Raw genomic sequence first — 12626 nt, 5'->3', positions numbered from 1 at the left:
GTTTTTGAAAAACAAAAATTTGGCAGAACCCAACTTTTCTTTTCTCTCTCCCCATCACATCGGGTCTGAAACAAACAGTGGAATCACAGCCAGTTCTGTAGTCAAGATACTCCAGAAAACTTCAGCTCTCATTCCTACATAATACTCTAATGTTCTCCTCTCCTTCCTTTTCATTGCCACAGGGTGAGGGGAATAGCAATATCCTGGGTCCTAATAGAGCATTCACTAGGGAAAAAAATACTTCTGTGCCTTGGGCATTGATGACTTTGTTTTCCTGACATACAGATTGCTTCCTATGCCCAAATGGGGTAACTTTCCTCCAAAGCGCTCTGTCCTTTCATTTCAACACTCACTCACTCATTGTGATTAATACTGGAGTCTCCTTTAAAAATTCTTGATGATCATCTTGATGATCACCTGCAGCCACCTTTACAGTCCTTATTTAATCCTGCTCAGTGGAGGCTCAGGTGATCATTTGTGAGTCTTGGTTTTATCTAATCTGATGAATTATACGAAGCCTCTCATAAGGAGACAGAAACACTAAGCTATTCCAGAGGACAGATTCGGCTCTTTGCCTGTTTCTGGACTGAGTCCTCAGACAGACATACAGCTCTTGGCCAGCTTTGGTCTTGCCCAGATGGACAGTGTTGCAATTACCCACACTTCCCAGCGGCCATTTCTTCATTACTAAAAGCTGGTCTTGATTGTCTCTGAAGCCGAATTCAATTTGCAGTTCCCCCAGTAACGTGCTGTGATTCATTTGGGGACAAATCTGGATTGAACTGTGTCCAAGTGTCTCTTTTGTGAGACAGAAGGGAAGTATAAGTAGATACTATAGTCACCCAGATGAGTCAGCCAGGAATTCATGAAGTGATTTATAAATCGTTATAAAGACCACTAAAGTCTACTAAAATGGAGCGCTGTCTGGCTGTACAAAGTGGGGTATTATCATTGGGGGGTTTTTTTAGATGTTAAATCAGATGTGAAATCCTTAAAACTGTGCTTTTCTTTTTAAGTTTTGAAAAGGATTCTTTTCCCCCCTCTGCAGTCGGCCAACTGCTAAAGCCATTTTTCATTGATTAGTTTTCACAGATGAATTTTAAAACCACCACAGATGATACCCTGCAATTCTTTGGGGAAATAAAAAAATCCCTCCCCAAATTCATCCTAGACCAGTTTGTATCCATTATTTCTACTCTCTGGCAGCAAATCAATAATATTTTTGTGTGTGAATACAAAGAAACAAGCTGTTCTAATGCATTCTCCCTTCTTTGGGAGGTCTATAGCCCTGGTGGCATAGAGAAGTGGGGAAAAGCTATCCCAAACTCAGGCCAACCAACATTTAATCTAATTGATCATGTAAACATATAAGTTCCTTCTTTTCAAAGGGATAACCCCCACAGCAGTGCTAAAACATATCCCACATTGCAGGCTAGAGCTGCTTGTGGGTACAGCACAGATGAAGAAGACATTATTCAGGACATGTACCTGACCTGCACTGCAATCTGTTAGTAAATTTTGTTTAAAGAAATAAACTTGTAAATTGACGTAGAAATATTTTGAACTTTCAGGTAGGGAAAAAGCCTGACCTAAAAGGAGTTATCTGGTTAGCAAGAACAAAGGGATATGCCAAACTCATGCATGAAAGACCCCAGTTCAGGACTCAACAAGTTCACCAAAGCAAACTGGCAGCACTTGCATTGACAGATTTGTTTTAAAAGGAAGTAGGCTGCTGTTATACCTTTCTACCAGCCCATAATAAGAGTTAAAATACCAGATGCCTTGGGAGTCCTACTCCATTCTTTTCTCACCCCACCCCTCTGGCTTGCTTTAAGCATTCCACTGGAAAGATCTTTCTTACCTTCCTGGGGTAAAGTGGTATTTGGAGAACTAACTTTGCGACTTTGGGCAACTCACTTCACCCTCTGGACCTCTTTTATTTTTATGCAAAAAAAAAGTCTGTACTCCAGTCCCCTTCCAGCTGGAGTGTTCCATGACTGTATGTGTTTGTGAGCTCTGTACACATCATCGAAAAATCCAGTACCAAGAAGTTAGACCCTTCCCTGAGAACAAGACTCCCTGTGCGCCTCAAGTTACAAAATTATAAAGAAGAGCAAAGGTTTTATATTCTTGGCGCCTTGGTTCCTGTGTCTGAATAGTCCTGGGAGAAAAAGAATCCTAAGAATTTTTTTATTTTAAGAACTCTGTAGATGTTCTAATACAGTGCTGAACCACCGTCAAGCACTGCACAGGTTAATATCAGGGATCCCCTAAATGTGCACTCTATTTAGATCAATTATTCCATAAATTTGTATTTGATCACCCAAAAGTTATCAGACATTCATTGTCTTATGTACTTTGATATCCCTGACTTCCCAATTCCAAGTCTTCATAATCCACCCTACCCCTTAACTCACATTACTTATTTTCTTTACTTTTTTTCACATTACTCATTTCCTCAAGTCCAATACATAGTTAACTTACTTAAATGTGTTCATTGCTCTGTCACTAAAATATAAGTGCCACAATGGTGGGCATATGTGTTCTTGGTTGCTAGATCCTTAGTGCCAAGAGCCATGCTCAGTACATATCTCTTAAATGAATTAATAAATATTATCTCACACTTTACGATCCCCAGTGAGAGTTGGGATATCTTTATATTTACACTTGAAGTCGAGGCTAGAAGGAGTAAAGGGATTTACTCAAGATTGCCTAGCTAGTAAATGACAGAGCCAGGATCCAAGCCAGGTGGGCCTGACTTCTGGCCCTTCTGTCATTGGCACTTCTTCTGCATGTGAACCTTAGTGGTATATTCATCTCAGCTGGAACTTACTGTTCTGTGAAATAGTCTGGAATTAAGCTCTGCATTTCAAGGAAGGATAACCACTTTGATTGTGACCCCACCCCACTGCAAAATTGGGGAGCTGGATAGCAGAGGGGGGGCACAGGGAAAGCAGGGGAGCAAGGCATAGTAGGGAGCATAGCCAAGTAAATCTCCAAAGCATTGAGCCATTTTTTGAGACGCACAGATAAAAATATTTGTAGAAACCTTTCAAATACTTCTACCCAAGAGTTGTTTTTTTTTAAATGAGCATTTCAAACCTGCTTCCCTACCATCACCAACCCCCCCATTCCCTGCCCCACCACCGCCACCCGCCTTTCTTCTTGGCAAACCATTGCTCATGCTAAGGTTATAAACTCCCCCACCAAGTGAGTGGAAATGGTTGAGTCAGTTCTCTGGTTTGCTTTTGTGTGATCTGTTTCTGGTAAGCAGTGATGTTTTCCTCTAGTCTGTTGTGCCTCTGTACACAGCAATCATGTATTTTAGGGACCTGTAAAAGGCTCAAGAAGAGAATAATAAACTCTGTGGAAGGAAATCTTTGAAATGTCCACTGCAGATCCACAGCTGGTAGACAGGGCTGGACCTAGAAATTATTTCAGAAGGCCTTTCTCCTGCTCTTGGACACTCTGTCTCTAAGAATGAATTAGAGTGATGTCACCTTGGCCTGATGTCATTGGGGAAGGAGATATTCCATAGAGGAAAAACTGGAAATAATTTAGTCGATCCTTGTATTAAATTTTTAAATTTATTTTGGCATCAAAAATTAATTCAACCTTCTTTTCATTAAAAAACAAGCCCTCCCTTAGCTATTTTGAAGGAGAATATTCAGAGCATAAGAATTTGGGTATGTGTTGAAGATACAAGGTTGGAAAGTCGGTACAGACACTTAGAAAGTGGGGTTCTGAGGCCCCGCCGCCTTGAACCACAGTGACAAAAGTTAGCATTTAGTGAGCTTCTGCATGTTTGTTTTTTGCTTTTGCATTAAATGGCCTAAAACTACCCAGTGTCTTAAGTTCTTTTGGCTTTTGAAGTCACTTTTCTGACAGCTCTCTTGCTAAGAGTGGTCTGTGATTCTTTTTAGATGCTCCCAGGGGCCTCGCCTCTAGCAATAGGACTGGGTTTCACCTGCTTTCTTATTGTATCTCCTACCTCACATTTTAATTTACTGTTTCTGCTTTAACATGAGCAAGTAAACAAGTAACCAAGTTTATGAAAATTAAATTAATAGGTCATGAGAGTTTTTCAGTAAAATACCACATAGCGTTTTAGGCATTAACAAAATTGATTTTATCTGCTGTGCTTCAAATCTGTCCTATTTATATGCACTCTCTTTTGATGCTGGACTTATTAGTGAAGAAGTCACATTCATACTTCCTGGTTCCTAACAAAATTCTCTGAAAAACAGTGATCACTTCTTGTCACACTTCATTTCTCTGTAGATGTAGAAGTTAAAATTTGTGTACTTAATTTTTTTCCAAACCAAAGCCTCCTTTATGTGTACATTTATTTCACTGAGAATACCTTATGTTGAAATTTCATTAATACGTTATGCGGGGCTACACTATATCTTGAAATTATGTTAACTTTGTATCATATAATCTCATTTGTTTGAAAAACAGGAAAATCCAGTCTGAATTGCAAAAGGCAACGTGTAGAATCAGTGGAAGACATAATATTTTATTTCCCAGTTCTCTGCAATAGCAGTGTTAAAACCTTATTGTGTACCTAACCACATTTTCCCCTGTACTCAGTGTTGTCATTTGGTTGAGTAACATTTGGTCAATAAGACATAATGGCCAGTTTTTGGAACCTATATGAATGAATAGGTAAGAATAATTTGTAATAAGTATGTAATTATATAAAATCATAAACACACACACATATATGATCTACATGTAAATATGGAACATACATTGTAAATGATTCCTAAAATGTTGAGATGGATTCTATTCTTTTGGTTGGCTAAGTATTTCTGCTTTTTATAGCTACTAATCCTAATTTACCCTTTGTCCATAAAATTCCCCAAATCCTGAAAGTATAATATTTTATAGATTTTTATATTGTGAGAATCTTTGCCTCCTTTCTCTTCTTTGTCCATATTTTCTACTCTGTTAAACAAACCCATGTTTGTGAGTCAGTCTTATTGTGCTATGGGTATGGGGGGTTGTGAAACAAAACTGTTCTCCTGCATCAGACAGATGATGGCAGGTCGTGTTTCCCAAAGCCTGCTGACGTGCCTGTCCACACATCTGTCTGCTCCATCGGTCCTCAACATGAAGAGAGTAGCAGAAGAAAAGGCAAAAAAAAAAAAAAAAAAAAACCCTCTGTGCCTTGCTGCTTTTATTCTAAAATGAGGAAATAGGACTAGAAAGCCAATCAGAAGCTCTTTCTCCCTTTCCCAAAAAAAACCAAAATTGAGACATCAAAGATGACAATTTGATAGTGACATAGGTTGTCTTGCAATTCAAATCATCCCCCTCTCCATCCCTGGGGATCTTGAAGGACCAGGAGATTCCAGGATTGAGTAGTAATGTAGACTCCCTCTGCCCCTAAAGTCTTGATTCCACAGTCTATCCTTCCTCTCCCACAACTGTAGATCGACGTGTGAACACACTCAGGACCCCCGAAAATAGCCTCCATATAAGAAATCCAGGCCTGTGCGGTTTGCTGGATGTTCTCAGGCAGTGTCAGAATTGGTTTGCTGTCTTTTTTCTCTCAGGACCATTCCACACATCTTTTCAGGGTAATTCCAATTAAGATGATATGCCTAGAAAAATTGATATTTACACAGCACAGGATACTCGGTGACTATTCTCTTTTGGTAGAGTGAAAACCTAAATGATGGATTAGCAGGCTTCCTACCTCAGCTGGTTTACTTGAGCCTCCCCTGACTCCTTTGTTCCCGAGGTTAATGAGTCCACATCTCTGCTTTTGGTTTCTACATCGCTCTTTTTAACATAGACTCATCACATCTCTCGGGGGAAAGGCAAAAAGAACCTAGCATTTTGTCCCATGCTTTCTTACTGCTGCAATACAAATGTCTTATTAGATATTCCGGTTCAGAAGGTTCAAGTTACTTTATATACTTGTTCATCTCCCTTTTTTATCATCTATGGCACTACACAAAAGCCCAACCAAGTGGATTTATTTGTTCCTGTGAAATAAGTGATATAAACAGATGGTGACTTATATGTGTTAGTGAAAAAACAAAGCCTGTACAAAAAAGAGATGATTTAAAGTTTTCAGCTTAATGGACTTTTTTTATTTTATTTTTTGGAGATGGAGACTAAACAACTCATTGCTAGTATAGTTTTTCCCAAAATAATTTTGCGGCTGTATTTCACTGCATTAACAGACTCTCTCCTTTCTTCCCCATGCTTGTGCCAGTCCCCTACCAAACTGGCAAGTTGATCATTTCAGTTTTCTATGGACATTGCCCAACTTTAACATTATTTTCACAAGTGTACCTTCTTCAGTGTTAGGAAAAAATACACTGTCATTTTAAACCTAGTGAGTCAGATCTTATCAGTTGTCCCTTAAAATTGGAAGATCAATCTGTACTCATCCATTTTTTTAAATCCCTGGTTATGTGGAGATTTCACCTCATTTAAACACCATTACAACTCCTCCCCAAAGCCAACAGTCTTGTGATTGGCACACGTTACTACAAAAGATGTCCTACATGGTGTTTCTGCTACAACCTCAGGAATGTTTTTTGCCAAGCACAGAACTCATGTATACCTCTTGAGTTCTGGGTTTCAAATCATACTTGACCTTTGAGGTTTAAGTTAATTTATTTTTGGCAAAAGAAAATGTATTGTTTAAAGAGAATAGGATCAGAGAGGGTCATAATAAGGACTTGTAACACTTCTTGGACCTCAGATATGTCTTACAAAACAAAATGTTTATGAGCTAAGTGTAAATGATTCAGAAACATAAGGATCAAATTTCCCCCAAAGATCCCTAAAATTAGGCAAGAGGATTTAAAAATTAGCAGAAAGAGGGCCTGGCAAAAGATGTGCTTTGCATTTCACCAAACCCAGGGTATTTGAAACGCAGCTTAAGAAGCTTGACAAACCTAAACTGTGACTAGGTTTTTCTTTGTTGGTATCTTTTATTCCCTCAATATCTCAATTAAGAACTCAGTGGCTAAAGGGGAGAGAGAAGAGTCCTGAAGGTTGGTTTAAAGGGCTGGTTGTTACACTTGTGCAGGGCCAGAGCCAGGGTCAGACTTGGCTTTGGCAGGTTTGTCTGCCTTTGCTATTTTGTGTCCTTCATGTTGCCCTTTATAATTGTTTTCTCAGGTTTGTACCTTCTGCTCCATCTCCTCACCACATCAGCCCCCGGAGAGTTCCGGCTCCTTCCTCAATACTGCAGAGAACACAGCCTCCCCACACCCAGCAACCATCAGGTTCACACCTGAAGTCCTATCAGCCAGAGACGAACTCTTCTTTTCAACCAAATGGTATCCACGTCCATGGTAAGCGGGAGCAGCAATCCTCTAAGTACTGAAAAGTGCTGTTGTGCTCTTGCTTTTAATCAAGTGTCTTAGTTACCAGTTACAGGTTTCAGATATTGTTATACATCGGACTTAAGCTTTTAGAATTTTCCTCTAAAATTTCACACTTAATAGGCGTGAAATCTTATATTATTTTCCTGGCTTCGACTCTAAGATGACATAACTTATGACACCCTACACTGGTCAGCCCAGGGCAAACTGGAAGAGGACGCTGTTGCCTGGACCCAGCGCTCAAGCACAGACTCAGGCAACTGCGTCTGTTCCTAAATAATAAACAGCCCATGTGAAAGAAGACCATGGGAGTCGGTGCCACACCTGCCTTCTCTGCTGGGTCTTTGTCCTCAGCCCCATTAAGCCAGATCCTCTCATCCTTCAAGCCCAGATGAAATGACACCTCCACCCTGAAGCCTTTTCTTGTCCCACAGCTGATTTAATTTCTTCTGGTTCTGAACTGATGGCAGCTCATCTGCATCTGTCTACTAGAAGTTCTCTTCACTCTTTGTTGTAATTTACTTATCTATGAGTAAAATTCTGAGGGCAGAATTTCCGGACCATTGTCATATCTCTTGGGGAGACACACAGATAAAGAGAAGACACAGATAGGTGTTAGGTACGTGAAGGAAGAAAAGGAGTAAGGATTTAGGAAATCACAGTGTTTTCAAGTGGGCTGATCTCGATGAGGAACGTGCATGGAGAAAGAAGTCTGGCTTAATTTTTTTTTTTAAATTTAAACCCATTTTGTCAATTCAGGCACATATTCTAGTGAACTTGCTTAGAATGCTGAAATGCTCCATTGTATAGCCTCAGACTATCAATATCTGTTAGTTCTTGGAGCAGTCAGACCTTCGATATAAGCAGAAAAGACACTGGCTATTTCCTGAATTTGCTCCATTTTCATTATTACTTGAAATTAATGGATCCCCGAACCAACCTGAATCAGTGTTCAGACTGAGTTTGAAAGAGTGATTTCCCAAGATGGCAGAAGCAAGCCAAATTGTAGAGCTAAACTTGGATAAGCATCCCAAAGTAGAGGCCTAAGCAATAAAGAGGAGGCAATGTAAAGACAGTGGCCACCTGTGGGAAGAAAAGTCATTGAAAAGCCAGGTCCTTGGGCTCTGGTGCAGAGTTCCATCCATCTCTCCCTTTCCCCACTTCTCCAGTGTAGCCCCACAAATCCATAGTTCCCCAGTACAACTTAGACTTTCAACATTCCTCAGGCCTATGATAGTTTTTAACCTTTTTTCTAAACATTTCTTTTCAAGCTTTAGTCGTATACTTCTTTGTCCAAGAAGTATTTCTTTGAGTACCTGCTATGCACAAGGCAAGATATCTGTAAGAATGGTAAACAGAGCCTGCTTCCTGCCCCACTCCAGGCAGAAGGTGGGCAGCATGGATGTGGGCTCTGTAGATTCCCGAACGGGTCACTGACTCTAAGACATGCTTTTTGGCTTTCACATTTTCGCACTGCTGAAATCTGGACACACCTCACAATCAGTGGCATCATATAATTGGTAGTGATTTTTCTTTCTTTTGCAATATAGAATAATGGAGCATTTCACAGTCCATGGTGTCACAGTTCCAATGAAATGCAGTGTAACGTGCTTTGATTATAACTGTGAAATAAATTTTTAAAAACTTAAAGATTGACCTATGTGTAGAAAAAAAAATTGGAAAGAAATTCATTGAAATATTAAGAGTTTCTGCATCAGGGTGGCAGGATAATGGGTATCTTTTTTTTTTTCTTTCTGTCTGTCTTTCTAAAGATGTTTTGGAATTAGACCAAATTGAATGCAAATTACCAGTCAATTATAAAACTGTGTGACTCCATGCAAATCATTGTGCCTCAGTTCACATTCCCTAAGTGGAGAGAGTTTCATCCACCTCCTTTCATTGGTTCTTAGGAGAATTTGTTAAGAAAAACACCAGACACAGAGTAGGAGCTTATTTAATTTAATTATCTTCCTTCTGTTCCCTTCCTTTTCTTTATTAGGCTTTTTGAGAACAGGGATTATGTTTGTAGCTCCAGGGCAAGCATAATACTTGGTGTAAAGTAGGGATTCAATAAATATTTACTGAATAAGTAATTGACACTTTCTCATTCAACAAATGAATAATGAAATAAGAGGACACAGAAAATGAGATCTACCCTATCATTTTGGCAAAATACTTTTTCCACATTTCCAATTTTTAGTTAAATAATGGATGAATACATTGTCAATTTGAAGTTGTTGGCTCTCTTTTCTTTTTTCTTTCATTCTTTTGCTTGTTAAAATTCTCATAGTCAATGAGAAATTGCTAACATCAGCCCTAAATTAGATTCAGGATATAGTTTGGCAAATTGGTAAATTATGACTTTACCAGTTTTCTTCAGGAAAATAGGCAGATGGCCTTTGTGATGAACTTGCAAACAGAATGCCCGTGTATTAGCCCCTAGGCCACCGCAGGGATGTGAGAGGTAGGGATCTAGATGTTGCCTCCACTCCCTCCTCCAAGCATTTTTCTGAAATATTTTTTTTTATTTTTTACTTTTTAAATATTTGTTTTTTAGTTGTAGTTGGATACAATACCTTTACTTTATTTATTTTTATATGGTGCTGAAGATCGAACCTAGGGCCTCGCACGTGCTAGGTGAACACTCTACCGCTGAGCCACAATCCCAGCCCCTCTGAAATATTTTTCTGGAACTTTGTAGTCACAGCATTTCTCATCAGTTACTGTAGAATAAGGAGAGAATTAATCGACTGTTTTTCAAGTAGGTGTTACAGTACTGGGGATGAGGATACCTAAATTGCTGAGGCTGGCCTTAACTGGCAATCCTCCTGCCTCAGCCTCTCAAGTTGCTGGGATCACAGATGTACACCATTATGCCCAGTGGGGTGAGGAGCTCTTCTTAGTGAATTGTGTTTATTTGTCCAGGCCTTTCCTCTTTTGTTGGACACGTTTGCTGTTTGAAGTTATACAACAGCCTGGTGACAGGGAACTTCATCCCCTAGAAGACTCAATTTTTAAAGTCCAAGCAGTGTCAGGGTTTCTAACCCAGTAGCTATAGTGAGTGTGTGTTCTGTCTTTCAAGATGTTCATGGCTTTAATGAGCATCATCACCCCATCTCCTCTGTCCTCCTTGCAGTAGGTAGAGGTCAGGGGGAAATGTCATCACTGTATTTTTAGAGATGGGAACTAAGACCTGTAAGAATATAAAATGTGTAGGCATGACCACTTTGGCAAAGTATATAGGCAGCTTTAACTAGGGGTCTGCATTTCCAAGCCACATTGTTATTCAGTGTGTTCCTAAGTCAAAGGCACACCAAAAGAAATATTCACTTACATTTGTCCACATGGAAATGTAGATGCCTGTATGTAGATGCTGTTGCATTATCTAGAGCCATGAAGATGATAACTCAGAAGGCTTTGATCTTACAGATGAGAAGAAAATGAGATCTGCTGAGTTTTTATTAAGTCATGTCACTAATTTTTACTGAAACTTAGGCATTGTGGGCTCAAGTTATATTTTTAGGAAGAGGCATTTTGTGAAAAATATACTTTGAAAAGATGAACAGCATTGCTTTATCAAGTTCTGTCACCTTGGCTTTATTGATTCTGCATCCACTCCATCCACTCATATTGTCTTCATAAGTAAGGTGGATAAGGTGTTCTTTCTTTTTAAAGTTTGCATGCTGATAGCATTTACAGGTCTCTGTTTGGGTGCTATCTCTAAGGCAACTCCTTAGTATGCTTTAGTCCTTTATTTTAGATGTAAACATAAAGATGTAAACTTGTTCTCTGGTCTTTTCTTTCTTGTTAGGACAATTCTCTTGCCCAGGCAAGCTTCAGAATTTTGCTTGGATTAGTTGCCTGAGAGTTGATATTTGTACATTTTGTTATGGTCCTAATGGCTAATTTCTTTTTAAATCCCCTATTCACTCCAGGTTGTTCAAATGCCATGGGAATTCCTAGAAGAGCATTTTCACAAACTTCCAGCTTTGGGGGTCTATCAAGGAGAGGCCAAGTTCAGTTCAGAAAGTGTTTGCTGGTCATCTTCTATGTGCCAGGCAAACATGAATGTCATTTAATCAGTGTACTGTGATACATGCAGTAGTAGAAGGCACCTGGTGTGTTCAGAGGAAGGTGTCAGAGAAGGGTTTGTAGAGGTGACACTTGAATAGGGTTTTGAAGATAGTAGTTCTTTGCATAGGCCAAGTGGGGAAAGGCAAACAAGATTTAATGATACCTCCTTTTGGAAATCAGTGCTCTTTTGAGGGGTTCTGCCCCATTTTATGCCCACCTTCTCCATTGTCGTAGGTTTCTCTCGGGTTTCCGCTGCTTGCTTTTATTTTCACCCTTGTAGAGTTTCTAGTTGCCAACACAAAGATTTCCATCATCCATGCTCCAGTTATTAGATTTCATTAGGAAAACACCATGAGGCTACCTCCTTAGCCCAGGCTGTTTGAGATCAACACAGGGGCAGTGGGAAGTGGGGAGCCTGCTCTGTTGCTCACAGCTCCTGTGGTTTTTAAGCTATCTTTTTCATGATTTAAAGCATGCCCTGCCTGTGGGCCCCAAAGAAGCAGGCCAGTCAGCTTCCAGACAATGGTGGCATTTTCCTACCTCAGTATGGAGCTGTAAGCTTGTCAACCCAGTTCAAATTGACTGTGTGGGGAAACAAAGGGTTTCCAACCACCAACAGGCCTCTAAGAATAAAACGGGCGTTGTAAATGGCTTGTCCTACCAAAGAACCAAAGCATCTTTCAAACTATAGAAATCAAATTGCAGAGCTCTGATATTTAAATGGAAATGAGGTGGCAGGTAGGAGTTTAACTAACTTCTTCCTCCGGTGGCTGTTTACTCACAGTGATTGTGCAGCAGCATTTTCCAGGAAGAGCTCTTTGGGTTCCTGCCATGACTGATCTCATTGCTGGGGGTTTATAGTGTTAAACCTTTAAAGGTTATTTTTTAAAGGCAAATTTTAAAGACAATAAACATACTCCCCTCCACAGGAAATTTAGTCACAACTGCATATATGCAAGATTGTGAAATAATAAAGTAGTAAGTCTAGAAGTTGTATTGCTTAGAACCTGAGCGTGTCACAACTTCTTGAAATCTCAAGAAGGCACATGTAATTACTTAAAAATCAACAGTGCCCTAGTCTTCACTGAGAAAGTTGTGACATTCACAAAAGAAATGAGCCAGTGAGTGCTCTTCATGGTACTCGGATGTTATCATCAGCAGTCATAATCAGGAATAATTTTCAGTATCAGCCCTGATGTT

The 12626-nt window shown here is 39.7% G+C and overlaps 1 protein-coding gene across 2 annotated transcripts in view; it reads left to right on the top strand.

The window, feature by feature from the left end:
* The window catches only part of Glis3 (GLIS family zinc finger 3), a 419818-nt gene that overhangs the window by 389878 nt on the left and 17314 nt on the right, over nucleotides 1–12626 (top strand). For both annotated transcript variants that reach the window (XM_071600430.1, XM_027943102.2), the window contains exon 8: nucleotides 7147–7322. In XM_071600430.1, coding sequence (XP_071456531.1) covers nucleotides 7147–7322 — 176 coding nt within the window. The remainder of the gene's footprint in view (nucleotides 1–7146; nucleotides 7323–12626) is intronic.

Source organism: Marmota flaviventris, chromosome 13, assembly GCF_047511675.1.
Source record: "Marmota flaviventris isolate mMarFla1 chromosome 13, mMarFla1.hap1, whole genome shotgun sequence".
Classification (NCBI taxonomy): Eukaryota; Metazoa; Chordata; class Mammalia; order Rodentia; family Sciuridae; genus Marmota; species Marmota flaviventris.
This window is presented reverse-complemented; position numbering and strand designations above follow the sequence as displayed.